The following is a 13,344-nucleotide window of genomic DNA, read 5'->3' as shown; positions in this document are numbered from 1 at the left end:
AATGAAATAGTAATAATAATAATAATAATTAAAAATAAATTTACTATTATTAGGTAATAAAAAATATTTAAAAAAAATAAAAAAAAAAGCTAAAAAAATAAAGGAGGGAAAGAGGGTTGAGAAAAATGGGGGGGGGGGGGGAGATTGCCCCACTGAACTTTGGGGGGGGATGACTGGTGTAGTGCACCAGTGCACAAAGGCTACAGTGAAAACCTTCCATCCTTATCAAATGCTACATTAAAAGGTGACACTTTTAATTCAATTTACTAATACAGAATCATCTAAATTATTCTATCTCAGTCCCAAGCAAATACGTGGTAGATATCACTACTGTGTGTCAAGAGGATCTAAAAATTTACCTTGCTAAAGGCAATAAATAGCTCATACCAAAACCATACAATAATAATCATTCCTATTTTTTCCAAGTGAATTTAGATTCTTTCAAAGTTCGCTAATTCAAAAAATGTGTCTCACTGTTCCCACTCGCCAGGGGAACAGCGAAACAAAATTACATTTCGTTTTTATTTTCGTTTTCATTTGTGTGAATTCGTAGTTATTTCTAGATTCATTTTTATGATGCTTATTACAGTGAGAAATATTGCACTGCTAGAAAGTCGCCCGTCAAGGTATATGACGGGTGAAAATTGCTTCTCTTCTATATTTGAATGAAGCCATTGCCGGTTTGGTGATATTTTGGTCGTTGAAATTGTAACCCTCCAGTGGATGAACCCTAAACTCCAGTGGATAGCGTTGATTTTGCTGACCATTCTTTCGCTTCTTCATTCCCCTGAAATGACAGTCTTACCAGTAAAACAGTTAAAGTCCCGGATCGAGTTCAGCCTTGTCACAATAAAGCCTTTCCCTGCATGTTAAACATTACCAAGACATAATTATCAAGTGATCATGCCGTGGCGCAAGTTTCATTGTTTAAACAAGCAGGTTACACGATCATCGGCTGTCTTTATACATAAATGGCTACTTCTGTATGTATGTATGCATGTATGTCCGGAGTAAACTTCAAAACTACTGGACCAATTTTAACCAGTTTTTCACCATAGACAGCTACATTATCAGGAAGCAACTTAGGCTATAATTTATACCTAAAAAACTTAGTTTAAAAATGTTATGATGGAAAACAGTAAATGTCATGTAATATCCCCATTAACTGATTAAATATAAAATCCATTGTTACGAAAATTTGTTGTCTTACAACAGCAATATTAAAAGTATTAAAAGTAATCATAATGAAAATATTGAATCAAGGCTTCTCCAGAGCAAACATGTGTTTAAAGTCATTTAAATATTTGGAAACTCTACTTTTTGCACACTTAGGGAAACATAGAGAGATTTGTTTTCTTTGTGTGTGTGTGTGTGTGTGTGTGTGTGTGTGTGTACTATTTAATTAAATAAAGCGCACGGTTTTTTTTTAGTGATGTTTGTTTTGTTAGTTCATAATTTGGAAAATCTTCAAATTTTTATATGCTTCAATTCGTGCTTTCGTTTCTAGATGAATGCTCGTTCGTTCTTTATACTTATTGCTATTTTACTTTAATGGGTAAGGAAGAAGCTCGATTTTTAATCACGTCAAAGCGGTGTGTTTTGAGTTCTTTCAGTCATAACATAAAATAAAAGAAAGTAGCGATTGTTTCTCACAATTATTACTGACCCAGGCAACGCCGGGTGTTTTTGCTAGTTATTTATATGAAAATTTGAAAGAAATTTATTTCTATTTTTTGAATAATAATAACAAAAGTAAATTGAATATACGCATCTGCATGTACCCTCTCTTCTCCTGCTTTAGGAAGTGGGAAAACTTAAGTGTGAAATTTTTTCGACGTTATTTCTATTCTATTTTCAGATTTAATCACAGCACCATCGTTAGTTAACGTCCGACGAGGCTGCCCAACTAATTGGAGAGCTTGTGATCAGTTCTGCCGCAGAGGAGGTCGAAGAGCTGGATATTGTTCTGGACAATGGTCACTAATTTGTACCTGCACTTACAGAGGATTATCTATTGTGTCTGATTTCATTCCGAATTGGGGATGAATTTTTTATATAATAAAGAAACTTTTCAGAGAAAAGGGTTGTTTCCGTTTTTTAATATATTTTTATCTTATTTTCCAGTAAATGTTTTTCAAAAAATGAATATAAACATGAGAGGCGGCTTATTGTAAAATATCGCTAAAAACAAAATAAAAAGTATAAAATAGAAAAGTAATTCAGTAAATATTACCAAAAATAATAATCAGAAAATAGGGTTTTGAGACGGGGAAAATGTGTGTGTCTGTCAGCCCCCACCCCCCACCCCCCAATAACTGCAGAGAACAGTCCGGTTGAAACAAACATTTCTTTTTTTTTTTTTTTTTTTTTTTTTTTTTTTTTTTTTGAAAGATCTTGCCGAGGGACCCTCATTTTCATATTTCATTTTTTATTTGAGCATTTTTTCGTTTAATTATGGATAGTTCAAAAAAATTAACGAAGTGTCTATGGGGAAATTAAAGGCAAAGTAGATCTTGAACTTAAAGGCGAATTTACTACCAATAAATTTTGCAGGAAAAAGCTCTTGAGGAATAACATGTTCAAAAACGGACGTTCGAAATAAAAAATTTTAAAAAAAAAGGTTACAAACTTTGATGGAAAATTCCCTTGACGAACAACATGCGCATAAACGGTTGTTCAAAATGAACAGTTCTAAAAAATTTATATTAACGCCTATTGGTGAATTTAAGGCAAGGATAAATGTCAAAGGCGGATTTATTTGAAACAAACTCTGTTGGAAAAAGTTCATGACAAACAACATGTGGGTCATTTTCAGAATTTTTACGAAAATAACATTTGAAATGTTTTAAACATAAATATCATCAACTGTTTTATTTATTTCTGGAAGCATTCCTTGTAATAGTTTTTTTTTTTTTTTTAAGGATACAATCGTATTTGAGCTTAATTTCTTATACGACCAGAGATATTTTATTTTAAAAGTAAATTTTTCACTTTCAATGTCATGAGTGTTACTGAACAACATGACAATATGCTATATAGTATTTAAGTTTTTATTTTCACAAAAATCATACATTTTATGAATAAAGTTGTCTCTTGACTATATCTCATTAAAAAAAAATAATTTAAAATGTTTCTAATAAAAATGCACAATTAATATTCATCGTCATGAGTGTTATTAGTATCATATTTTTACTGCTTGTCATAATTATAAATGAAATGAAAAAAATATTTTAAACTAAAAATTGTTAGGAAGATACATTGCTTTTAAGCAAGATACAAATTTTAATTGAGTTATACGTTTCTTTTGTTTTTATATATTGTATTTTAGAACTTGTTTACTTGGTAACACTCATGATATACGGTAACACTCATGACACATATACTTTGTTAAGATGTGAACAAAGCATGTTCAACAATATCAATTGGAAATGTAGAATGATTATAAATTCTGTTGCCTTTAATTATAAGTTGGGGATCGGACAAAATAATGATAATTTGATCAAATTCTATACATGAAGTGTCATCCTCCATTAATCGAAACAACTGGCCAGTTTCACTTGTTGCTCTAACAGCAAGCAACCTTAAGCATTCCATACAAAGCATCATACTTTTGACTGAATCCAACATATCTGTGCTATATTTGGGTAATCTCTAAAAACTTTAATCACCATATAAGCTCCAAGGTGAAGCTGAAAATTTAAAAAGCTTTAAATTCTTCCATCTGGTTACATGGAAATAACTATTCAACAGTTCCATGTTCCAGTTCGTTAACAGTTCCATGAAATATTTCAACTTTCTACACAGTCACAGAAAACATTGACTTTTTACTATCCTTTATTCTACATATTTCTTCCTTTACCATGCTCCACTTTCTCCCGGTTGTACTAGTGTCCAGATCTTTAACTCACACTGGAATTGTATTAGGAATACAACTTCTACAACTATTGAATATAGTTTTTTTTTTTTTTTTAATCACAAACTAAATTGGATGTCAATACATGCAGGTTTGCAGTGAACAGAACTTTCATATTGTGTAGTTTGCAAGCCATGATTCTAAATTTTCATGCTATACACACCAACAAGTGTATCTCCCTCAAATTATTTTTTTCATTGCAAAAATTTTTATGTACTACTTTTATAATATATAGTTAAAACCTTTTTGCACCTTTAATTTATTTTTGGTTCGAGTTTCCTTCTTTCCTGCATTAGCATAGCTTACATCGTCACGAAAAACATTTCAATCAAAAAGGGCGCGAAATAAAACTGTTAAATTTTTTTAAAAAATAAATTTCAATAATAAATATTTTTGAAAATATAATCTTTATTTATGACTTTTAGTTTTGGACAAATTTGCTACCTAAATTCCATAAAAGAGTTGATGTTACATAGTTTTCTCATGAGAGTTACTTATTTGTCATGAGTGTTACTCATAAAAAAGTAACTCATGACAAGTAACACACATGACAAAAATTTACTTTGCTAAGTTTATTCTACAATAATAATCAAAACATAAGTTAAGTTTTCAGGCTTAATAAATAATCTGTTAATGTTCTCATTATGCATTAAAATAATGTCTTCTTACCCAATAATTAGTCATAAAAAATAAGGCAACACTCATGATTATTGATAAAAATACTCTCTTCTTTTTGCTTTGTTTCATCCCAATATTTCTTAAAATCAATCACAGAATCCAACAAAAGCACATTTACTGTGTTACAGTAGCTTACGGAAATAATAATGAACACCAAAAGCTTGCAGATGGTAGTGTCATCTATTTTTAAATAATTAAATCAAAATAAGGTAACATTTGTGACACACTTTTAGGACAGGCTTTAAAAATTAAATATTAACCTTATTTTTTTTTTCTTTTGCTTTTAAAATATGAGTATATGCTACATGATACGATTCATAATATGAAGCGTTCATTTATTCGCATGAACAATATAAATTGTTTCTTGAAAAATAACTTCAAAATGTATAATTGGTCTTCGGACAGCAGAAAAATAAGTTTTCAGGTCAATGTTTCATTTTTTTTTAAGTATTAATATGCATAAAATTGTTTCAATTTTTAACAATCATGTTGAAGATAGTTCAATAAGCAAGAATAAGAACATATTTTCTGCTTAAATACATATAAAATAATTAACAGATCTAAAACAGACAGGACAGTGATTTGGCAAAATTTTTGAAAATGACCCATGTTCAAAAATAACCGTTCAAAATGAACAATTAAAATTTTTTAACATCAATGACAGAATTTAATTTACTTTATTTTTGGCTACGGAAAATAAAAGGAAATTCATAGAACTTTATTTTCTACCTGAAAGAAAAAACTGCCCACCATTTTATTTTTGATAAAAGTAGTTTTTTAAGTGTACTTTTATTAAAGTTTTTGCTATTTTTTCAATAATAAATTTTGGAAATGGCGAAAAAAAAAAGAAAAAAAAATCTGAGGTGATCGATTTTTTTTAACCCAAAAAAAGAGGTTTTTTTTTATACTGCAAAATATTTTATTTAAAGCACTTTTTATTTTTATTTTTCCATTTCTTTTTGATTTTGCAAATGACTAAAAACTTCTTTGAAGGGAAAAGCTAATTAATATGTCAGATGCATTTGTATTGCTGCTGTTTCAAAATTTTTAACATGAAATAAATTTCATGCATAAAATGCCATGAACATAGTAGTTACATGTAGTTGAAAAATCATCAATTCATATACATATATATATACTGACTGCAAGGTTTAAAAGTATTTGTCTTCAAAAACTAGAAACTTGGCAGTCTTACTAATGTTCCTAAAAACTACCCCTGTATAAAATTTCAGAAAAATCAAAAGGGTTTAGTTTGAAAATCCCACTTTTCATATTATTGATTTGATCTGAAGAGAAAGTATGCAGTCTGTTTCTTCATTTCACTTCGCTTCAAGAGGGTTCTGAAAAAAAAATTTTTTCCTTTTTTATCTTCTTTTTTAACTAAGCACAAATTTAATCTAGAGCAGGTGCACTTCAATTCGCTTTTTGAAAAAAAAAATTCTCTCCCTCCTTTGTTTTTCCATTAAAATGTTCTAATATTTTCAAATAAACTTGCTATTACGGCAAAGAAAAAAACTTGCATATTTAAAATTTTTCAACCATTCCAAAACTTGGATTTTTCTCCATCATAAGATGAAATTTACTTCTGATAAAAATAGTACACGTTCGACAAAATTCCATAATAAGACGGATTTTATTTAGACTTTTCAGTAAATTAGAACAGGGGTAATTACTATTTGAAAAAATATCAAAAATGCTTTGAGCTAAAACATGAATAAAATGAAAAATCATACAGCAAAAACTGACAATATACTGTAGTTGAAATTTTTCTTCCTAAGAGGTCGTGCTTTAGATATGTTGTTTTTTCCTTTTGTTGATTCATAGGAAAAGTAATTGTTGCTGTATAAAGTGGGGCACCCCAGCCAGTAACACTAGAAATTTCAAATGACTTTGATTCAAAGCTCGCTTACCTTGATTTCTGATGAAAATTATTTGAGGCAGTGAGAAGCAAAGAGATATGAATAGATTTTCAAGTTTTGAGTAAAATGCTTGTCATGTTTAAACCCTAGGCAGGTTTTTGCTGTTTTTTTCTCCTAAATTATCCTCTGATAGCAAAACTTTAAAAGTGTTACTATCTCTTATCTCAAAACCCCCAAAGAAGAGTTTCTTCTACCATCTGCACTGATTTTCTTCAAATTTTTAATATTGACACTTCCAGGGATCGGAGTGGAGATTTAAAAAAATAATAATGACGGTTTTGATAAAATTTTACAACATTTTTAGGACAACAGATGTCAGGTGTTACAAAACAAACACCGTTATTTTGAGTATCTGTTTTGTTTTTGCTAAATTTTGACCCCCCCCCCCCCTTCCCCGTTTTTTAAAAAGAAAATCAGGGGTGCAACTCCTCCTTTCAAGTTCAAGCGTTAAATTTTCTTGTCTCAAAAAAAAAAGAAAAAAATCATTCACTACATGTAGTTTACAAAAGCCACTTAAAAATGTGATGCCAGAGGGTTGGTAAGTTTTTGACAGTCAGTGATTTTCTCCGGTCTTAACCGTCAAGTCGAAACACCTTTTTGACATGATTGTCAAAAACCTGAATTTCTGTACAAAATTTTTCTGAAACTTTAATACTGGCAATAAAATTACTTTAACAAATGATCCTTAGTTTTACAAAATTCTATTTCATACTCTAACGGAAGTTTTTTGACTTTTAGATTTTTAAAATGTGTTTAAAAAAGTCCCAAACATTATTTTGATTTAACAAGTTGCGTGTCGGGAGAATAAAAGAGATAGAATCTAGAATGAAAGGGCTATCATTATGAATAACAGTAAATTTGACAAACAATAAGTAAAATAGACATATTTAGCTAACATTCACATATTATATTTAGTCCCACTCTAGATCTTTTTTCCCTACAGCATGTGGCAACAAAATACCAGTTTTGAAGCTTTTTGTACACCAACTTCATTTCTATGTCTGGAAAAGATCAATCCAAAACAGGAGAAAATCATTTCAGTTGATGTTGAAATTTTTGATCTATATTGATTTTCCCACCATACATTTGCTGAGACATCCTGAACTGAGACGTGACTTCCAGGATATAGTTCAGATTCAGCTTCACCGCAAGCTATTAAAAACTTAACTTAAAAATGAATTTGTTCATTTCAAACAAATACTAACTCATTTATGAACAATGAATATTTAAATTAATTTACAAAAAAGTTAATTAGGAAAGAAAAAGTAATAGTGTCATCAAATATATTGCGATAACTTATAATTAATTATTTAGCTCTACTACTACTCAACTTAGTTTTACTTTTACTTAAAAAAGGAAAAACGTATATAAATCCAGACAAAGAAGAACTTTTAAATTGATAAATAACTTTGTTGCTAATTGTTTTGGTTATTAAAGAATTCAAACAGAACTACTTTGAAAACTAGATTAAGTTTTAGCATCCATAAATACTTTTACAGCAAAACAAGTTAAATTAAATTTATAAATTTGTTTTAATTAAATTTATTAAATTGATTTTTAATTAATATGATGTGTAAATTATAGTTGAAAATATTTTTTCAGCATGAGGAAATTTTATTTGCTTGTTTTAAAAAAATGTCAATAATGAATGTATTAGACAAGAATGTCAGTATTGAGATTTTGGCATTTCTATTAGGTTTTTGAGTTTTTGACATGTCATGTCGACCTGTGTGATGGACAAAATATTCATCATTTGTTAAACTGTGTTTTCCAGTACTGTATTGAGGCCGCTACAGTAGTTGGGCCCAGGGCATGGTCCGGTGGGTCCGCGGACCTGGGCACCACAAATTTAGGGGCACCAAAATAGCTTAGCCTAAATTCACTTACTTACTTCCTTTTTTTTTTTCCTCTTTTTTTTTTCTTTTTTTTTCAAAGCTCATTTTACTTTTTCTCAACTTTAAGGGAAAGGAGGCTCAAATTTTTTTAAAAATCAGCTCAAAACCTCATAAAGTTAAAAATATTTCGCATAAAAAAGTCGTTGTGCCTTAGCTCTGGAATTTCAAAATGATTACTCGAATGACATAGATGAACATTTTCCAGAAGAATTAACACACTTTCAAATTTTTGCAAAAAGGTAACCCTTCTCCTGGAGAATGTTTTAAAAGGATAAGATCACTAAAAATTACACATACATTTCCGAATGTGAATTCACCCCTGAAGCTTCTTCTTACCTTGTCTATCAGCAGCTGTTCCAGTGAACGTTCCTTTTCATTTTTGAAAAGAGTAAAAAATCATTTGAGAAGCTGCGTTTCTCAGGATAATTTACAAGCGTTTTCCTTATTGACCATTGAAAATTCTGTGACATCAAACATAAATTTCAATTATTTGATCTACACATTTGCCTCTGATAAAGTCAGAAAGAAGCTTTTTTAAAGCTTGATGTCAGAATCAGTAAGTGTTTTTTGGGCAGTTTTAAATTGTTTTTTAACTCTTTTTCGCCTTAAGAGGCAATTTTAACTGTGATTAGTTTGATGACTATCAAGTATTTGGTATTCAAATCAGAGATTTCCTTTCCAATGTAGTAATGTTCCTTTAAAATGTAGTTTCTAGTAATTAGGTTTCTAGTATGAAACATTGACTTTAAAATTGCGCGGATTTTCTAGGGGGGGGGGGGCACCAACATCTACTCAGGACCTGGGCACCAGTTTGGCTTGATCGGGCCCTGGTTGGGCCTTAGTATAAATCATTTTTAATAAAAGACCAGCACAACCCCTAGAAAATAATTCGTTTGTACGGGTCATTTAACTGACATTTCACCGTCACGCGAGGGACAAAAAGACGTTTAAAGTTCGTTAACAACACATTTTTCCATCCTTACACAGTTATATTTTTACTAGAAAATTTTATTTAAAATGTAATTTATTTGCAGCATAACGTGCAAGACATTCAAAGTCAACCTCTTGTATTTTTGCTCTATTAATATATTATGTTAAAATAGATTGTAGATTTTGAGAGCAAAGTTATGTAGAGGAAACATCTCATTTGTTGAAAAACAATTGTTTAAACAATTGGGAAAAAAATGTAATGCACAAGTTAATTAGTATTTCTGCTTGCAGATAAACAGAACTGTGTAAATATTTTTTCATGCGCAATTTTATTTTTGGATCCCTCATACTGTGCCTGTGCGAACCTCTTGCAATTACGACATTGTAAATTGGCCACTGGCAACATGCATAACAAAGTGTTTTTGAGAGGAAAAATTCAAATTCTAAACAGTAAAATCAAGAATGATGCCTAAAAATTTTATGCTTAACATTACAAATCATTTTTTACTAGAGCACTCTGAACCACTTGATAAAATAATTAAAAAAAGGTGCACACAGTATTTAAAAAAAAAAGAACAATACATGACTAATACACATCTAATTAACATATTGCCTGTTAGGAAATTCAGAGTTAACCAAGGCTGATGAATCTTTCAAACAGGAAAACAAACTTGTTTATTTCCCAAAAGTTATAAAACAGAGATAAACAGAGATAAAGTTGATATTTCCTATTGGTATCCTTCAGTTATCCAAGTTTGATGAATCTTTCAAACAGGAAAACAAACTTGTCTATTTTCCAAGAGCTATAAAACAGGTATAAACAGGGATAAAGTTCATATATCCTGGTGCCTTACAGTTCATTTTTCAAAGGAATAAATCCCAACAAAAAGAATGTTATTAATCTCCTTCTTGGTTACTCGTCACTGTAATTCTTTACTGATTGAGTAGGAAAAAATGATGATTTTTTTTATTTATTTAAAGTGAATAATTTTAAAATACAGAAAAATAAAAATATTATTTAAAACAATCATTAAATACTTTAAGATTTAGAAAATCAGACATTAAATCACAAGCAGGATTATTTAGGCTATCAGTCATAACATGAACCAGAATGCTCTCCATTAATTAGTACAGTGATATTCCATTACAACGAATACCAATACAATGAAATTTCCGTTTCAACGACATACATTTTCTGTCCCTATATAATTGTCATTTCATTACAACGAACAAAATTTGGTTTCTTGAAGTTTGTTGTAACTGGATTTCACTGTATGAATATTTATAAGCAAAGCATTAAATACAATATTATACTATACATCATATTATACTATACATCACACAAAAGATTGATGCTGACAAAAGCTCTTGAAAAATAAAAATTGAATCAATAAAATCCTGACTCGTGAAAACAAGAATTTTTTTTTTCCCCAAAAGCATTTTTAATCTATAACTTGATGGGAGCAAAACAATTACTCTAACAAAAATTGTAAATAGTGTGAATTGAAGAGTAAGCAAATTAATTACGTACTGGCACAAAATATAGTGAAAATTAAAAACAGTAAATGTGCACAAAAATTTATTTTCATCAATATTTTATGTACATTGCATGGTTGAAAACATTCAATAACCATACTTCTCATTCAAATGTGTCATACCATCCCCAGTTTGATTTTTTGGAGGAATCCAGTTTGAATATTCAGCATTTTCTATCTTATACACGTCTACTTTTTCCTCAGGTTTCGACTTACTTCGTTGTTTAACTCGTTTGGCAGCTGAAACATTCATATTTTCTAACTGTTCACTTTCAACAGGTTTTTCGGGACCAATGACTCGTTTAGAAGGGATTTGTGAATGTTTTTCCAAACTAGAAGGCTTATTGTCTTTTTTTTCCAAAGCCTCTTCTATTTCCATTTTAGTCGATTCATATTCATTTTTCGTCATAAGACCAAAATTTTTTCCTACACGAACATTATCAACATTTTTAATTTCAGAATCAAGTTTGATATTATTTTCCACAATTTTATTTGTAGCAGTTTCTTTAGGAGTTTGTACTTTACCAGATGTAGTAGAAATTTGGATTTTGTTGCTTTTGTCTAACTTTACGGAAGAATCGAGATCATCCTCTTCATCTTCAACCTCTTCTTCATCCCCTGGAAGGCCTGACTGTTTCAAGGATTCCTTTTTATCTGCAACAGGTAATTGCAATTTACTTTTTAACCTTTTACCAATCATGCCTGGATAAGATGCAACAGGTGGAAGCTTTGTAGGCTTTGCTATGTCTAACATTTTTTCTAGACGCGACTTCTCTTTCTCAGCTTCTGCTAATCGCACTTTTAACTTTGTTCTTTCAAATTTATCACTTGGCACTTTATCAGTTTCTGATAATGTAGACATGTAAGCATCAAGCGAATCATCTTCTCTTTGTGAAGCGGCACTGTTTGTGGTATTTTTTTCTGCACAGATTTTGCTTTTAATGTCCTCAATTTCAATTTCAATACCTTTCAGTTTCATCTGCAAACTTTCATAAGTCTCGCTTTCAAACTTCTTTTCTGCCATTTTCCTCATTTCCCGTTTCCGCTCAATCACACCAGTACGATCCAGAAATGTATCCTCGTCGCTATCATAATAATCATTTTCTTCCCACTTTTTCTTCTTTCGTTGTCGACTCTCTTGTTTGGACTGATGAAGCAAACCAAGACGATCCAATGTCCGACAGGCTTCTAAAGCACATGCGACTACAGCCTCTTTTTTCTTTCCAGAAACAGATGCTTCAACTGACATAAAATCACCACTTGGAGTGTCGATGGGGAGCTGCACACGACACATAAAGGTTTTAAAGCCTTTTTCTTCAACATTATACTCCACTTCATAGCCTTCTCTTTCAAACCAATTTCGCAAAGTTTTCTTCGGATCATCAATATACAATTCCTCATTTGGAGTTGATACTGCAAATGGATTTTCAGTTAAATCTTCCTCCTCATCGGCATCTTCACACATACCCCAATCACACACATTATCATCCTTTTTTTCAGCGACAGGTTTAACTTCAGCCTCAAGTTCTTCTTCTGGTCCTTGAAATACATGTAACCTAGTACTTCCTCCAAATTTTACAATATATCCTACTTTCAGTTTGTAATAAATGTTTGATTTAATTTGCTGCTTATTGAGAAATGTTCCATGTGTGCTTCCCAAATCGTACAAATAAAACCCCTTAGGATGAGATTCATCGCCTCTGCAGTATTGAACAATTGCATGAAATCTCGAAACAGACGGATGTTCAAGAACAATTTCACAAGTATCTAATCTTCCAAACACTATAAATGATGACAGTACCTTTATTGTGTCGACCACTGTTCCATTCTTTATAACTTCAAAGCAAAAATTAGGGGGTGGTACTCCACTCCAATCAGGTTCTTTATAAGGTAAAGGGACATATGCTCTTATCTTCTTTTCAGATTTACGGTTGAGTTTACTAGACTCGGTTTCAATTTTTAGCGACTCTGGTTTTCGAAAACCTTCCGATTTCTGTTCAGGCGTCGTTTCGGGGACTTTTTCCGGTATCTTTTCAGCGATTTTTTCAGGTACGTTTTCAGCAATTTTTTCAGGTATGTTTTCTGCGACTTTTTCAGGCATCATTTCAGCAACTTCTTTTGGTATTTTTTCAGCGACTTTTTCAGGCATCATTTCAGCAACTTCTTTTGGTATTTTTTCTGCGACTGCTTCAGGTATCCTTTCAGCGACTTTTTCAGGCACCTTGAAGCAGTCAGTAGAATCTGAGGAGTCAATCATTTTTTTTTTAAATCCTGAACTAGTATATAATGACTTGACGATTCAATAAACATGCTCCACAATTTTCATCTTGCTAACAATATGAATCGCATTAATTCATTCATCAGTCATAATACCCGTAACAAATTTCGAATAGCAGAAACATGAACCGAACAATGTGGAACAACGATTGAAACTAAGATTTCATCCAAAAAAATTACTTTTAAAAATTGCATAT

General features: G+C 30.9%; 1 protein-coding gene across 1 annotated transcript; it reads right to left on the bottom strand.

Moving 5' to 3' along the window:
* Positions 1 to 10,791: 10,791 nt before the first annotated feature.
* LOC129224308 (kanadaptin-like) lies at positions 10,792 to 13,335 on the bottom strand. Its single transcript, XM_054858743.1, has one exon. The coding sequence runs from the start codon at positions 13,125 to 13,127 to the stop codon at positions 10,959 to 10,961; it is 2,169 nt and encodes a 722-aa protein (XP_054714718.1). The 5' UTR covers positions 13,128 to 13,335; the 3' UTR covers positions 10,792 to 10,958.
* Positions 13,336 to 13,344: the final 9 nt, after the last annotated feature.

The sequence above is a fragment of the Uloborus diversus genome, chromosome 6 (assembly GCF_026930045.1).
Source record: "Uloborus diversus isolate 005 chromosome 6, Udiv.v.3.1, whole genome shotgun sequence".
NCBI classification, from domain to species: Eukaryota; Metazoa; Arthropoda; class Arachnida; order Araneae; family Uloboridae; genus Uloborus; species Uloborus diversus.
The sequence above is the reverse complement of the archived record's forward strand: the minus strand, read 5'-3'. Positions and strand labels throughout refer to the sequence as shown.